Source organism: Rattus norvegicus, chromosome 7, assembly GCF_036323735.1.
Source record: "Rattus norvegicus strain BN/NHsdMcwi chromosome 7, GRCr8, whole genome shotgun sequence".
Taxonomy (NCBI): Eukaryota; Metazoa; Chordata; class Mammalia; order Rodentia; family Muridae; genus Rattus; species Rattus norvegicus.
The window spans coordinates 42280530-42297239 of record NC_086025.1 but is presented as its reverse complement, the minus strand read 5'-3'; the positions used below and the strand labels follow the sequence as shown (position 1 = coordinate 42297239).

General features: G+C 39.6%; 1 protein-coding gene across 2 annotated transcripts in view; it reads left to right on the top strand.

The window, feature by feature from the left end:
• The window catches only part of Tmtc2 (transmembrane O-mannosyltransferase targeting cadherins 2), a 414906-nt gene extending 398412 nt beyond the window's left edge, over positions 1–16494 (top strand). Inside the window, exon 12 of one of the 2 annotated variants that reach the window (NM_001171177.2) lies at positions 15776–16494. In NM_001171177.2, coding sequence (NP_001164648.2) covers positions 15776–15955 — 180 coding nt within the window. In that variant the 3' untranslated portion in view covers positions 15956–16494. The remainder of the gene's footprint in view (positions 1–15775) is intronic. The other variant, XM_039078704.2, reaches the window with a different exon arrangement.
• Positions 16495–16710: the final 216 nt, after the last annotated feature.

The window sequence follows — 16710 nt, the reverse complement described above, 5'->3', positions numbered from 1 at the left end:
AAGGAAATCATTCTAGAACGGTGGTTCCCAACCTGTGATTTGGGACCCCTTGTGGGTGGGGTTAAACTAAGCAACCTTTCCACAGCAATCACCTAGGACCATTGGAAACACAGGTATTTGCATTCTTTGTAACAGTAACAAGATTAAAGTTATGAAGCATCAACAAATAATTTTATGATTGGGGTTCACCCCAATACGAGGAATTGTATTAAAGGGTTGCAGCATTGGGAAGGTTGAAAACAACTGTATTTTGCTAGTATTTTGTCACAGTTTCTCAGATAACTATTTACAACATATTCTCATGATTAAAATTCCCAGAATTTCTCCTGGTTCCATCAGGGTCATACTAGAGGCTACTACTATATTTCCTCTATTACAGTATTTAGAAGTCAAGGGGGAGCTTCACCAAACTTCTGTTGCGACATCTAACATTCATTGTCATCTGAACCCTTAATGCTCTTTCCCCCTGATTCTATGGAGAAAGTCCTCATGCTCTCAATTCAAATGAAACTCTTCACTAATAGGTACCTCTACTCTGGATGACAATGGACAACACCCCCAAAGCTACTGCCTTCTCCCCACTCTTACTCTCTTTGTCTCTTCTATCAAAATTTCCCCATTACCATTAAATTCATAAAAACAGTAAGAACAGCTCTTAGCCTCATTTCTTCAGCTAACAACCACAGCATTTCTCACCTCTACTTTAAAACAAAACTTTATGTTTTCATTTGAACCTACTCCATTACACCTTTACCCCAGTCAGCCATGCGTTTGTTCTTGGCTCTGAATTCTTTGCTGTCCTGTGGAAAAGCATTTGACAGATAGTCACCCATTCCTCCTGGAAACCTATTCTTCCCATATTTCCAGTGGGTTCCAGTACACACTCCTCTCCCCTTCAGCCTGCTGGCAGTTCTTTTCCATGTATGGATGTGTTTCATGTGTCCTTATGGACTCTTCTTTTGAGTCTTGGGGGTGGTCAAAACTTGGACAAGATTTACAGAGTAACTCACAGTCTCGCCTCTGATTCTTTTCTTAAACATGTATCCCGATTCACTTTTTAATCTTAGTATGTATTACAGTGTTGATGGAGCTCACATATATTATTTCTGTATTCAATAGAATATATGCCCTATCAGACCTGATACTTGGACTGTTATCTCTATTGCTTGGGCTTCATCATGTAGAAACTGCTCAGTAATTAGGTAGGCCGCACTGACCTGGAACTCACAGAGACCCACTTACTTCTCTGCCTCTTCAAGGTTAAAAGCATGCAGCAGGCACCACACCCAACAAGAAAGTCATAATTTTAAAACTCATAATCAGACACAGTTGATTTTAGTTGTGTTTAGACTGAAATTTTTTTCAGTACTTTTTTTCTTAAAATTTTCATCAGTATGAAATTTCTTTTTTTTTTTCTTCCTAATTTCTTATGGATGCATTAAGAGATGGCAGAGTGCCTTGTGTCTCTATGTCTTGAGATGTCCACGGTACCTGTCCCTCTGTGCACAAATCTTGGAGCTGAGCTGACCCCCACACACCCATACCCTGACTCTCTGCATGGAGTCAACTTATGTAATAGATCAGGCTCAGAGCATTAATTTTCCAAGAATGTTTCTTTTATAATTATCATTTAATTCTTCTCTTGGGCGAACTAAGAAGTGAGAAAAGTCTTTAAACTTATGTTTTTGACTAAATTAAAGTATCAGATTACAGGCATTACAGCATGGCTTAATTTCTATGACTCATTTCAAGACACTGTAATTGGATTTAAGTATTATGTGGAATGGTCATTAACCATTTATGACATATACGGCTTACAGTTTAATTAGATAGTTGGTGGCGTATTCATCAGGTACTTTGTTTCAAGAATAACTAAATATGTAGTAGGAAGAAATGATTATGTCTTTTGTTTCTTACATAAAAGAACTGGAAAGATGTGCCTTCTTATAATTCTAGAGATGTACATTCTGTCTTGGTAGTTCAGGCGTGAATCACAGGTAGCAATGAGAAGTAGCCTAGTGTTTGCACAGTCAAATATCAAATCTCAGGTTGTTATACTATGCATACAAAATTACTTCTTTCAGAGGGTGGCAGTGTATTGCATGCAATGTATTCGACACACACTTTTATAACCCGAAGGCTCCCTATCTTGGTATAGAATCTGAAGGAAGTCAGAGTTGCCATAGAAAAATTACTAATTGAGTCTGAATTGATTTACTTGTCTCAGCCTCTCTTTCCAACTTTCATTTTGGTTGTAATTTGAGAGACTGCTGGGAAAAATCCCCAGCCGATGTGTTTGATGCTAGCAGTGTTCGGACTTTGAGCATATGTGATTATTCCTCGCTTGCTTGTTTCCCACCTCATATTTGCACTCTATACGAAAAAAGGGAAGGCCAAAAAAAAAAAAAAAGAGTCATGGGTTTTTAAAAATAAGAAAGTGTGAGACACTGATAAGTTGACTATGTGAAAGCATTGCAAAATCCGTGTTATATAAGAACATAAAAGAAAACTATCATCGGGTCAGTCATCAAACTCTTTTAGATGTAAAAGCAATGCCGGCTGGACATGCCTTATTTAGAAGATGACTGATCCTGTCTGGTTAGAGCTATTCCAGATACTAACTTTGCAATATATGCACAGGCTGGAGAGCTCCTTAGGTGGTGACCGAGTCTGTACCGTCCATGGGAGAAATTCTGCCCCTCAGCACTCCTGGCTTTGCCATGAGTGTAAACCCAAGAGCTACCTTTATTTATTTTACATGTGCAGCAGGCATGATGCTTTGGCAAGTGGAATGGCTCAGAGTGTAGCATGGCTTCACCTTGATTGGTATATCCTGGTGGAATATTTTCAGAAACGATGTGTAAAGACCTTGCATCACCAGTTTTTCCAGAAGATATCAACAAAGCCCCACCCCCCAACCCCTGCCCTGTAGATGTGCAAATAGAATAGCATGCATCAGGCAGTGTCCACGGTCTACTTTTAACCCCTGGAGGATTTAGAGATTGTGGAGGAATTGCTTGGTCATGTTTGGTCTGGTCATGTTTGCTTAGAGCATGAGAATTACTTTCCACTTGCTCTGTGCACAAAGGGTGTGGTTGGCTTGTGTGTGTGTGTGTGTGTGTGTGTGTGTGTGTGTGTGTGTGTGTATGTGTATGTGTGCGTGCATGCGTATTTGTCCCTGTGTGTGTGTCTGTGTGTGTCTGTGTGTCTGGTGTGTAACATGTGTGTCTGTGGGTGTCTCTGTGGGTGTATGATATGTGTGTGTCTCTGTGTGTGTCTCTGTGTGTGTGACATGTGTGTCTCTGTGTGTCTCTGTGCGTGTGTGTGATATGTGTGTGTGTATGTGTTTATATTTCTTCCATGAGTAGACACTTGCTGCCTTCCCATGTCATACTGAAGTGTAATTGTTCTGACTGAACCTCATCCCCAATTAATTTTGTGTGTTCACATCTTGTCTGTTCTGTAACAGAGAACAAAAGTGATGAGGCCTGCCTCTTAAGAAGTGAATATCTGATTATCTCCAGATTACATAGGCTGAAACTCTTCCCGTAAAGTGTCTGGAGATGGAGCGTCTGAGAGAATTGTTAGGGCTTGATTGATTAGGCCCTGAGAGTAGAATTCTTGTGATGGGAAGCCCTTCTAAAACAGAGAAACCATGAGGACTGTCCCTGTGTCTGCTCTGCGTGTACACACCGAGGACATCCATGGGACTGCACATCCAGGAGTGAGACCCTCACTAATAATCTGTCGCCACATTTCTAGAGTCTGATTACTAACAGGAGAAATAACACTGAGCCAGCGCGTTAATGAGGACTCCATTACAGCAGTTTAGTGGAAGTTCAGAAGGCATTTGGCTAATCATTTTAATCGACTGCTTTGAAATCACTGACGTGCTCATTTCCATATGTATGAGTAGGGGATATTTACAGTAAGTCTTATTCGGGAACAAATCTGTCTTTTCTGCATTACGTAAACCATCATCACTCAGCGAACTCCCATAATATCAGTGAATTGAAAGCATAAAAGTGAACTAGAGAAGAGGTCTACACTAGTCAAAATAATTTCCCACATTTGATGGTTTGGCATCTTTCGATTCCCGCTCCTGCATATCTTTGGTTACGTCAGTATGGTATGTCTGAACCATATGATAAGCACATACTCCCTGATTTCTTATATATGTAAAGATAATTAATTTTCATAGAAAAAAGTCCAACAAAGTGAGAGTCTACTCCTGCCATTCACGAGGATCGAGTCCCTAAATATTTTAGGTACAAATATTAATTTCCAACGTATTTTTGATGTATGATTTCATGACATGATGGTGACTTGCTCCAGCTCCTCACGTGTATTCAAATTCATGCTTGGACATCTCGGACAGCTGGAATCCATTCTCAGAAATGAGACTGCGATTGAGAATGTCTGCGCATGCTCCGTCTTCGTCTCCACCCTAGAGCTATTAAACACAGTGCAGGGCCAATTATATTGCTTGGATTAATAGGCAGAGTACTCGTTTCAAAGATTTCATGGAATCTTGGGGAACCTATCTAGGTAAATGGGGACAGACAGAGCTTGGTTTTCTGTGTGTCATTGACACACAGACAATGCTTGTCTGCTCTGGCTATTTCCGGTGGTGAAGAGTGAAAGTATGACAGTTTTGCTTCACAGCATAAGCACTGCTTTCCCTGCAATCAGAACGAACAGTGTACCGGTTGCGTTCTACAAATGTCGCCTCGGTAGTCTGGGACCCAGGCCCGGGGCTTTTCATTTGTGATCTAGGAAAGACATCCCTATAAAACAGAGAGCATTGGGAAACGCAACTTTGAAGTGGCATCCTTTTCAGTGAAGAGTAACTTCTGAGGTCAGGTTCTTAATTTAAGGGATGCACTTAAAAGTCTGTTAGAGATAACTATCACCTTGGAGATGGTCCCATTACAATGACTGTTTGCTCGCCCGCCACGCCACAGCTGCTGACATTTTGACTGCCATGGAAATGAATAGCGCTCCACATTGTGGCAATCACTCCGGTCATAAAAGTTAAATGAACATTCCTGGTATGCCCCGTGGGACCTGGCAGATGTAGGAAGCAAGGATTGAGTACACGGGATAAAGCGTGTCACTGACAGATTGAATCAACTCCCTTAATACAGCATTGTGTCTCCCTTGTTACCCGTCTGTGTTTTGTTTCATTCAAAAGCTATTTCACAAATACAAGCAGTACACCGACACCAAGCATCATGTATATCATCTGTCAGCATCTGCCTTACCATTGCTGGGTCTCACTGCCAGCTTTATTGTTGTTGTTCCATCTATGATTTCATAAATCTTTTTTTTAATAGTGATGCTTTAGTCAAAATTTGACTTCAGAGAACTGTTCTCTTTGCATGGAGAGCACTATGCTGCTTATGAATTTTCTTTGCACCACGTTCTTCTTTGAAGAGCCTTCTTCTGTGTATTGCATTAGCCGGACATTGTTAAGTATGGATTTCCCCCCTGAAGTAAGTTGGGTCACAGAAGGGTTAACATCCTGGCTGTCACTATTATCAACTTCATCTTCAAAGTAATTGAAATTCAGACCCCTATATATTAGGATTACTGTCCATTACTTTTAGTTCTGCTCTTAGCCGTCTGCCAAAAATGCTTTTAAATTTGAAAAAAAAAAAAGGATTTCGATGCCACCTATTAATTACAAAAATGTATGCACACTCTCCTTTTGGATATATAAGGTCTTGCAGCAACTGTTTGGTGTATCTTGTCTCATAGCCTTCTACCCAGATATAAAAGCATTCACCCCACTTCCCTCACAGCTCTTACTGTGTTCTACTTAGACACATCTTTCTTTACCTTCCAAGGGATGCATTTGTCATCATGAGCAGGCCAAAAAACTGAGTTCTTCCCGTGTGGTCCCTGTTAGCACTCACTTTAATGCATAGATGGCAGTTTTATCCACCTCCTAAGTTTGAAGGATAGTAGTAAATATATATATATATATATTTACTAGAATAAAAGCTTTTTGCCCATTACTTATTTAGTGTGTAGCCGAGTACTTGACCTATAGGTGCACAATAAATGCATTTCATATTCAACTGACACTGGTTTAGAATTGACCATTGCTTGGCCAGTTTCTTCCGCTGGGCCATACAGAATTTCATCAAGCATTCATTGAGTGTTTCTTTCTTATGCCAGTGTCTACCTCGAGCAGTGTAAAGACAATTGAAATGAACCCAATGAGTTTTTCACCCTCCAGTGAAGAAGACAGACGTGTATAACAAGCAGCTATGATTCATTGTGGTAAATGTTGCAGTTAATGTATGCAGGCGGTGCCATGGGAACACTGAAGTCAGCAGTGAATAGAGATTGCTGTCCACTCTGGCTTCCTATTGTTTGCTTTAATGAACAGTTTGTCTGAGAGAAAGGAAGAAGGCCATTGTTAGAAGAGTCTTCTATGGGGGAAAGGATGTGCTAAGGAGCACATGACAGAAGCAGACGTCTGCAAAGCTCAGACAGAAAAGGGAAGATTCGTTTTGAATGCCAGATTTTAAAAGACTGCTTAGAACCAAAGTTGAAGGTTCTGGATACTTTGTTAGAGGCACAGCTTGCAATCTCTGAAACACCATTCTCCTCCCCTTTTATTAAAAGTGTGAATATTTAAGTGGGAGACATGCGAGAGTAGAGAAGAAACTGAATGAGAGAGAAGCATGTGAGGCCATGGTTCAGAAATTGGACAGGATGCCAGTAGACATGTAAGCAAAGGGGAAAGAACAAGGTTATTATCGTCTTCAACCTCTATTATATTTTTCATGGTATTTTTTAAATGGGTCTGAAAGGGAAGCCATTGAGCAAGGCATCTGGACAAGGGCTATAAATAAAGTTTATTCTGTGTGCTGGCTGACTAGTAGATGCCATTGTTCTCCTGCTACAGTGACCTTGGATTTCATATGATTACAAGATAATATGGCTCTTATCCTGCAACGTAGCATCCCCACACATGAAAGGCCAACCTGTTTCAAAGAGTCTCCATTTTGTTTAAGACAGATATTTCTTACCTTTATAAAAATATAATATATATATATATATTTCTGAGATAGGAACTCATTCTGTGGCCTGGGCTAACTTCAAATATATTTACCTCAGCCTGCCAGATGCTGGATATATAGACTTCAGCCATCACTCCTGGGCACATGTTTCTGTTGAGAAGCACTGCTAGCAGGATGTGATGATGTTCAGTTGTAATTTCAGCATTCGGAGGGCAGAAGCAAGAGAAATGTGGTTTCAGCACCAGCCTTGGCTACAGAAGGAATACATCTAGGATAGCCTGAACAACACTGACTGAAAAAACAAAAATAAATAAATGATAAAATAAAACGAGAGAGTATCTTGATGCTTATGTAACTTTTACATATATATATGGTATATAGTGCTATTCATCCCTCCCTGTATCTTCTCCTATACTTTGTTCTCCCAAAAAACCCAGTTTAACCCTTCCTGTTAATCCCATTTAACCCTGTAAGTTTGCATTCTGTCTCCCTTCCACACCATGGCTCCTTATTAATTTCTCAGTCTCCCTGAATATTCCATGTAAAACATACATATCTGAATATTCAAGGTTACCCTCCTCAGATGACTAAAAACATTCAGTGTTTGTTTGACTGGGTCTATGTTACCTCACCCAGAATGATGCTTTCCAGCTTCATCCATTTACCATGGATTTTACAATTTCCTTTAAGCGCTGGATAAGACAATTCTGTTGTAGGAAGCATACTACATTCTCATTGTCTGTTGTTTGATGGAGAGCTGGGCTGTTTTCGTTTCACAGCTTATTGTGAATGGAGCAGAAATGAATGTGGATAACAAAATATCCTCATAGTAGCACATAGAGTTCTTTGGGTATATTACCAAGGATGGTATATTGCCAATGTTAGTGGATACCTTCCAAAGCTAGATAGAAGCCCCTATTGCTGAATACACTAGGTATTCTTGTCGTAAAACATGGAAAGATCAAGCTGTACTCACTTAAAAGCTTCGTCCATCCTGGCCAGCTTTCATGGTTCTGGAATGTGCTTCCATGGTATCAATTTTATCTAGCCACAACCTCTGAGAACTACAGTAATTGTTTTTCAGACATATTAGTTGTTATTTTAGTTGATGGTAGCTGCCTGAAAATCTATGCCTACTTGTGCAATAGAAGGCATGAAAAGTGGGGTTAACCAACCACCTTCCGCCTGGATCTTGAGCTCACTCCACAAGATGGAACAAATACTTGGCATCATTGTTGAGCCATGAACTATATCTAGACAGGCCATAGGCCCTCCAGTAGAGAACACTACTGTTTTGATAATTGTTCATATTATTCAATCAACTCCTAATGATGTATTATACCCACAAAGTAGCACATATTTCAGTCCTTCATCAAAAACAAAACAAAAAACAAACCCAAATTACTATTTGGAGTATCATGGTGATTCCCACAGATTGCCAAAATGAGTCAAGATGTAGAGAATAAGAGACCGTGAACTGCTCAGTACTTAATGAAACATCTATGTTATACCTCCTTCCAAGGCTCAAAAGTCATTACAGTATATGTGATAAAAAAAAAAAAAGAAAAAAGATGGCAAAATGCAGAGGCAGGTGACTACATATTGGTTTCCAGACATCTTAGTGCAGTTTCACATGTGGGATCACACTCACAGCCGTTGTGAGAACATGTGTCATAAGACCTGTGCAGGTTCAAAGGAGACAAAAATCTCACCATAGACAGTGGAAGTCAGCACAAAGTCCTTCCTCTGGCTGTGGAAGTATTGATAGTTGAGAGCTAGTGAGAGAGGAAGAGCCTGTTTTGTTTATTAAGTAAGCGTAGGCTCTTAAGAGAGAGATCACACTTCCAGAGAAGGCCACACATCCAAGATCACATGGGAGTCAATGGATTCAAATGAAAAAAGAACACAAAACTGTGACGGTATGGAAAAGCAGAAGGTTCTGTGAGGAGTTAAGAAGGGGAGACATAAAGAAACTCAAAACATTTTGTGCATGTTCATCAACGAAACGATTTTAAAATGAGATAAAAATACTGACATGAGAGAAGGAAAAGCCAGTAGGGGAAGAAGAGGCAAAAATGCAGAGTGGTCAATGCTTATCTGTTTTTCAGGCTTGGGAACCATCAAAGAACCCTTGATCCCTCCCTCCTGTGTACTCAAGCATATCAGATTCAATTGTTAGATTTTTGTAACTTGACCTTAAAAATCTCTCTTAAATCTTTTCTCTATAGGCTGAGCCTTGGAGTAGGGAGGGCCCATAGTCTTACCTTTCAGATATTTCCATGTGGCTGAGAACTCTCAACAAACTCACTTTGTCCACAGATAAACCAGAACAGCTCCATTACTGAAGGTACGTTCTAGAAAGAACATAAATAAGAGATGCTTCTCCAGAAATCAGTAAAATTAAGCACAGAGTAGGCTATAACTTTCAGCTTATTATAGGTAAGTTAGAAGGTAGTGCCTGTTATTAAGGATATATTACTAAGGGATATATGGACCGACTACAATATGTTGATAGCATCCTAAGATCTGACAAAGCCAGTTCTCTTCTGTGATCCAGCAACTCCACTCCTAGAGGCCACTCCATAACTATTGTGTACAAAGATACACGGAAAACTGACAAGTGATCCCATTTAAACAGTTCTGACTCCCCCCAGGAAGAGATGGAGGGCATGTAGTGCCGTACAAGTGAGGGGACTAAACCTAAGACTAATCCATCAAAAAGATGTGCGGATGGGCGAAAGCTGAAAGCTACAGGTACATGCATGGCAGAAAGTGTTGGGTGAAGAGCAGCTGGTCTATACAACTTACAAAGATGTGCATGTGTTATATGTGTGCACACCCAAATGGACATAATGTGCCCCTTGGTGTGAACTGTCCATTTCAAGATGGTGCTTTTGTTTAGGGGGTGTTCAAGAAGAAAGCACTGAGGTAGCCAGGGCCTTCCCTTGTGTTAAGAAAGTTCCATTGGTTAGTTGTGGGTTCATGGTATTTTTTTTATGGTATGTTATATGTTTGAAAGTTTTACACACTTAAAAAACATATTTCTTTTTACAAAAGGCATAGGATTTGACTCATCTTTACTTGACTCTGCCACTCATTATCTGATCAGTTAGCCTTTTTTTCTGTCATATGAAAGGTTTTTTTGGGGGGGGCGGGGATTAAGGATTAAAACTAAGAAAAAGAAAAATGTAGGTGGAAAGGTCTCCCTTGTTTTTCTGGCTTCTTTTTTTTTTTTTTTTTTTTTTTTTGGTAGTGGTTGCTGGCATCAAATTCAAGGCCTCACATAGGTTAGGCAAACACACTCTACTGTTGACCTATACCACCAACTTCTCAGGGAAAAGATTTAAGAGAGACTTTTTTTAAAGATTCACTTACACAAATTTAACAATTGAGTAAGATCTATTTGAATATAGGAGGCAGGGATCAAGGCTGTTGTATCTAGGATTATGTTTGGGGGTTAGACCTTTAAGCACACCAGGGCAAAAGAGGAATAAAAGTAACTCCGAGACTGAAGAGTATAGTGTATCTGGTATTTCAGTCCACATTATGCTTTTCTGTAGTACCTACATTAAAATCATTAGTAATTATATATATGGAAAATGTTCTCTTCATTATTGTTTCTTAAACTGCTTATGCTACTAAGTTTTAAACATCATGGCACAATCATTTACTTTGTTAATTTTGTTGGGTAAGCAGTTTCAGCCAAATGCATTTGAATAGCACCATGTAGCCCTTATTCAGTTATCTGGTAACTATTTTGTAATGGACCGAGTATCCACTAAAAATTTTTAACCATGTAAATGTATTCATTTGAAAATCATATTCTGAAGGAAAGTTGAAGGTGAGTGTCTTGAAAACAGTCCTCCTGTGCATAGTATATGAGTTAGGAAGAGACCATTCCCCTGGCTGGGTTTCTCTTTCAAATGGTATCTGGTTCCCACGACAGTAAATATCCCACTGTATATAGATTCAACAACATGAGCAGATTCTTTGGAAATGAATCAATAAAACAGATTCGAAATAAAGGCATTTAATAGGTGGAGATATTCGGTACTATATTCTATTTTCACCTTCCTATAGATCCTGTGAGAGAGGAGTAGCCACAGTGTCTAATGGACTATATATATACTACCTAGTGTTTTTCTTCCTCTGGAACTTCCAAGGACTCGCCAATCTTCTATAGTTCTGCACTGTTCCCAAGTGAATCCAGAATTCCCAAGTCTGGATCCATTCTCACCACCATTATTCTCCCTTTAGAAGTTTCTTTTCAACATTACGAGATATGACAGCAAAAGTCAACTACTGCTCCCGAATAACTTTAAGTTTTGAGGGCTTCGAGGAGCTTGAACTGTAATCAGACCTCCACAGTCTTGCTGCCGTTGCTCTATCCTACCCCAGTAGACATCCATCATTTTAATTTCCTCCTCCAACATTAGAGAATCAAGCCAAAGACCACAGTAAAATAACAGGGCACGACTCTCTGGAGACTTGAGAAAGACGTCATACACTGCCTCCACATGGCTGCCAGTCACCCCAATTGATCTAACACATCTGTCGTCTTCAAGGAAGCAATCAATGTCTGCTTCTCTGTTCTAGCCTGCAAAGAAGGAGGTGGCCTCATTTTGTTGTATTAAAGCAGGAGCCCTGTGTTACAGGACTGTAAGCAGCTGCCTGCCATGGTTAACACGCTGAAAATTTCATCAGCTGTCTTCAATAAAGACCATGTGTGTGGGAGGGAAGACATTGGCACTTGTGTCTGTGTGTCTCATCCCAACCCATGGGTTGCATCTGGCAGAGAGCAAAGCCAGCAGTGTGGAACAGGATGGACTTCCACCCTAAATTCTTGCATTCACTTCCATAGCTAGAGCGGCTTGTAGACTTGTTTAGAAACCCATCACACCCTGTCTCCACAGCCTGCCTTTCTGTCTCCTAGTATTTATTCCTTTACAGCTCTGTTAATAAAATTCCACTTACTGTCTTAAGTAATTATATGACCAAAAGGAGAATTCACACTTTACAAGGGGATAGATAACATGATCTGTCGTACTTTGTTCTACAAGCTCTACCTATTCTAAGCAATTTCTTTGTTAAAAAAAAAAAAGCTGTCAGGTGATAACATCTTTGATCTAGAACGACCTTGACAACAGCACTTCTAGCATTTTAATGGGAATGAGAAGATGGGTGGGACCTGACTCAGTGGGCGGGGCCTGAAATTCTCATCTTCTGTTCTGCATTCTATTCTCTGAACTCAGCTATGTGGCTAGAAGGCCAGAAGGTTTCCGAACAGTGGGCATGTTAGTCCTCAGCAGCCACTACTCTGGAAGGTGTGTGTGATAGACTTGGGAAACTAAACCATGTCTGCTAATATATATGGGTTTTTAGCAAGGACTTAAATTTATTTATGTCCAAATCACTGTTGACACTTTCAACTGTTACTTAAGTGGCCAATATCCACTTCTTCAGTCATGTTTTAGCAGAACTATTTGTACATTTCATTGTTTACCATTATATGAGAGAAGCTATAGGGTGTTACAAGCAGTATATTATACAGGTTTTTTTAATGACTAAAGGAATTACCCTAATAAATTGCTATTTACATTCATTACAAAATGTTATAATTATAAATAAATATGTAACCACTTAAAATATGGATGTTCTTAAATATGTGTATACCTAGTTGACACATATTTTTATTCTTTATGGAAAACAGTTCACAAATAGGAATGAATTCCCTTGAGTTCTATCATCCCTCTCTAACTTCATAATATCGAATTATGGTTGTTTTTATGTCAAGAGTAACATGCTCCAGTGTGACAAAATTAAAAACTTTAACAAAAGCATTATCGTAGCTGGCATCTAGAAATCACCCACCAAACGAACGTAACTTCCTTAGTATGTTTTCTTACAATAATACCAAATACTAATATTTTATTTAGTAACTGGTAGTAGGAAGATAATTCCTAAGGACAGAAGAACCTTGGGCTCTAGTTTAGGAAAGCGATAATATAGTAACGTGTGTGAGTTTGTTGGTGGACTTCCCCACCCAGGTTTTATGTCCATGTCTTAGAGGAGCAGCCTGAAAAAGACTAGGAAGTTAGTTAGTACAGGTGCAAGCAGGCCAGAAGGCCTGGTGCGTGGTGTACAGCACACTAGGAAGGAGATTCTGGTTCGCTATTATGAAGTGATGACACAAAGTAGGGGAAAAAAGGGAAAAGGCAATATGCTCTCATTCCCATGTAATCTTTTTAGTAACTAGATGAAGCAAATACTTCTGCCATCAAACTTAGACAAGAATTGAGATTCCGAGACGACACCCAACTTGCCCAGATTGACGTTTCTCTGGGATAGAGCTGGCATGTGAACCTAGGCCATTTGAATGCATAATTGCTGACTGTATAGATAGTCTTCGTGCATTACAATTTGATGCATTCATACTATAGGTAGGAACATATTGGTAACACAGTAATTGAGGAAATAAAGGCTGTCCCACAGAGCCATCTGGTTTCTCTCAGCCCAGCTCCTGGGCTTCAACTACTTCTGGTTAACAAGGAACGGCCGCCAACAGAGTTTTTCTATCCTCTTTTAGAATCTCTAGTAGTTGAGGCTGTGAATGCATGCATATCCCGAACAGCTGTTTAGTGACAGTCATGCTAAGCACTGTGAGGAGACATAATTCAGGAATATGTTCAGGCATCAGAGGAGCTCGAGGTAATAATGGTGGTGTGATAGCAGAATTCCTTTAGACGATGATGTAAGTGGTGTTAATTTGGTTTCCAGTACAGCTTTTCACACTGGCATGCAATTTAGAGCTGGGTGTATTTGAATTGGTGTTTAAAGTTAGAAACTATTTTTCTTCATAAGTATTAAGGCATTCTAGTCAAAAGATTGGTCAAGGTCAAGCAAAGCTCCTATTTGTGATATTATTTTTGGGAAAAAATGTAGAAAGTTTGAAAATAATGGGTAGCAGTGTAGAATTTTGTTATGTATACAGAAACATTCTCTGGCCACTGAACTCAAGATTATAAAAATTACCAAGACACATTTAATAGACTAGAAAATAAAGTGACCATGGCATTTGCTGAGTGTCTACTTTGTGACAGTATTCTGACTCATGCTTTTCTAGAAACATTCAGACATTGGGGTACAGGGGTCTTAGGCCACTTTACCAAGGTTAGGATGTTTAAGAAGACCTCAAACTCAGATGTCTTACGATTGAAACCTCATCATGTTTTTCCCCTTTGTTTGTTCTGGGTTATTCTACTCTTTCCAGCGTTGACTTGGGTCAGAAATCATTGTTTTTACAGTAAACAGTAGGGTTCGTTGAATTCGGCTAAAAAAAAAAATGCATGCACTGCAAAACTACTAAATCATAGCATGATTGGACATTATCTTTGACTTCTGCACAGAGTGAAGGGCACTTAATGGTGGACACTATCTGCAAAAGGAAAGCCCAGTTATAACACATAAACATTGCTCATGTGATATATGAACTATGCATGTATGTAGCTGCCAACAAGTTTGCTTCATATTAACAAGAACCTCCTAAGGACAGGACACAAACAGAGCAGTAGCCCCTGTATTTATAAATAGTAAGCAAAATATTTTTCCCGCTACAATATACGTTCATTAACAGATATCTGAGAACTTGAAGACAAAAATTCTCATAGTAAAACTATGGTTACCATAATCTTTATTTTCTTTTAAATTCTTTCCGATTTTTTACATGACAATTTTCTATAGTACTTGCCATGGTGACTGAAATGGTATAAGCATTGTTTACGGCTTTTTCATTCTTCCTTACGTGATTTTCAACAGATGACATAAAACGGATTTATTTAAGTTACATGTTCCTATACCATATGTTTAATCTGTTTTGGTACTGTTTACCTTGATATCTTTATTTAGCATTGGAAAAAGCTACTTTAAAATGTTAATCATGAGGGTCTTGGGAAATAGTTTAGGTTTCAGAAAGATGTTCAATTTAAATTCAAATTTTTTTGGGCTACCATTCTGAAAATATCAGTAAATCTGGTAGCCTAATTTTTATACACAGAAAGCCTAGAATATAGCTAAGAAGACAAGACATCGGCAGAGATATTTTCACTTTGCACTTGTTTCTTATATTTTTGAGGTATATTTTCAGTTAGTTTGCTTTGCTCAGATAAACAGTGTTTACACGCTATGACTGGGCTCTGTTTTGTGGTATTGGGACTCAGAGTTTCAGGCATGCCAGGTAAACACGCTGTCACCAAGCTATATTCGAAGATTTTTTTTTTTAAAGACAAGTTCTATCTGAAATTATATTTATTGAAATCTGTGTGTTTTGTTTGTTTTTTAACATGTTGCCTGCCCTATAACTCTTACAATATATCCAACGATGTCCTTCAGCTCCAGATAGGGCTATAGGGGTATACCACATGACCTGATAAAGTTGAAAAGTCGTTTTTTTTTTCCTTCAAAAATCAGACTGTCTAGGATATCCAGCCTCTTTTATGGTCTCTGTGCTTTTCTATTAAAGAAGTTAAAAAGATACATTTCCTAACTGCCTAGCCTAATCAATTTAAAGTACATAGCTACTTTTGAAGGTGTGCATACATTCTATCTCTGCTTCTATAAATTGGTAAATTACTTCTGTCAGATGCCTCTAAACGTGGGAATCATGCATGAGAGGTTGAGGACTTTTGTACTCCAAGGAGCTCTTGGAATGGCCTCTTTATCACTGACTTCCTCTCTTGTTACAGTACCCTGCTGCTCTCATGAACCTAGGGGCCATCCTACATCTCAATGGGCGACTCCAGAAGGCTGAGGCCAACTACCTGAGGGCTCTGCAGCTCAAGCCGGATGATGTCATCACTCAGTCCAATCTCCGCAAGCTGTGGAACATCATGGAAAAGCAAGGCTTGAAGACCTCCAAGACCTGACACTCGAGAACTAGCCTCCTTCTCCTACGCTTGTCAAAGCTGGCTTCATTAACGGACAGATCTTCCCAGCAGTGCAGCGGTGATAAAACCTCACTGGAGATAACAAGCCCAGGACAGAGGTCATCATGGTTACCGCCACTGCTAGGAGAATCCACTTTGCTATGGGCACAGCCCTTAACACCAAAAAGGGGAACATTGAGAACCTCTGGGAGGGTGTAATTGTTACCCATAGACTGTAAACCAGAGCACTTAACAGGACTTTGGGGCGTTCTTAGAAGGGAGTGGGATCTCAGCTGCAGATGTTGTTCACTTTTGAGGGAGAATTTGAAATTATATTGTTCCTTAAACACTGTGAGAGGAAGTCAGAGAGCCCATCCAGCCACAGTGAACTCTTAAGGGGGTGATTAACACACAGTGTGAATCCCAGTGAGCCACCGGTTGTCCTTATGCTGCTTGATTGCTGAAGCTAATCAAACATTGGTTTTAACAGTGTGTCAGGATCTGTCAGAATCTCCAGTTGTCTCTTGACTTGCTCATAAAGATGTTTTATTGTTTGAATGTCCTAGGCTTCCTAGCGTTGAACATCATTTGTTTGTCATGTCTCAAAACGAATGTGCAGAGAAGAGCTGCCTGCTCATACAGTGGTATGAGAGGACCTAGGGAGGCCTCGGATGTGTGTCACAAAGGCATTTTCATTTTGATGTTGTCAGTATTTTCTCCAGCGCTGTTTGGTAGATCTCATTGTATTAACTCTT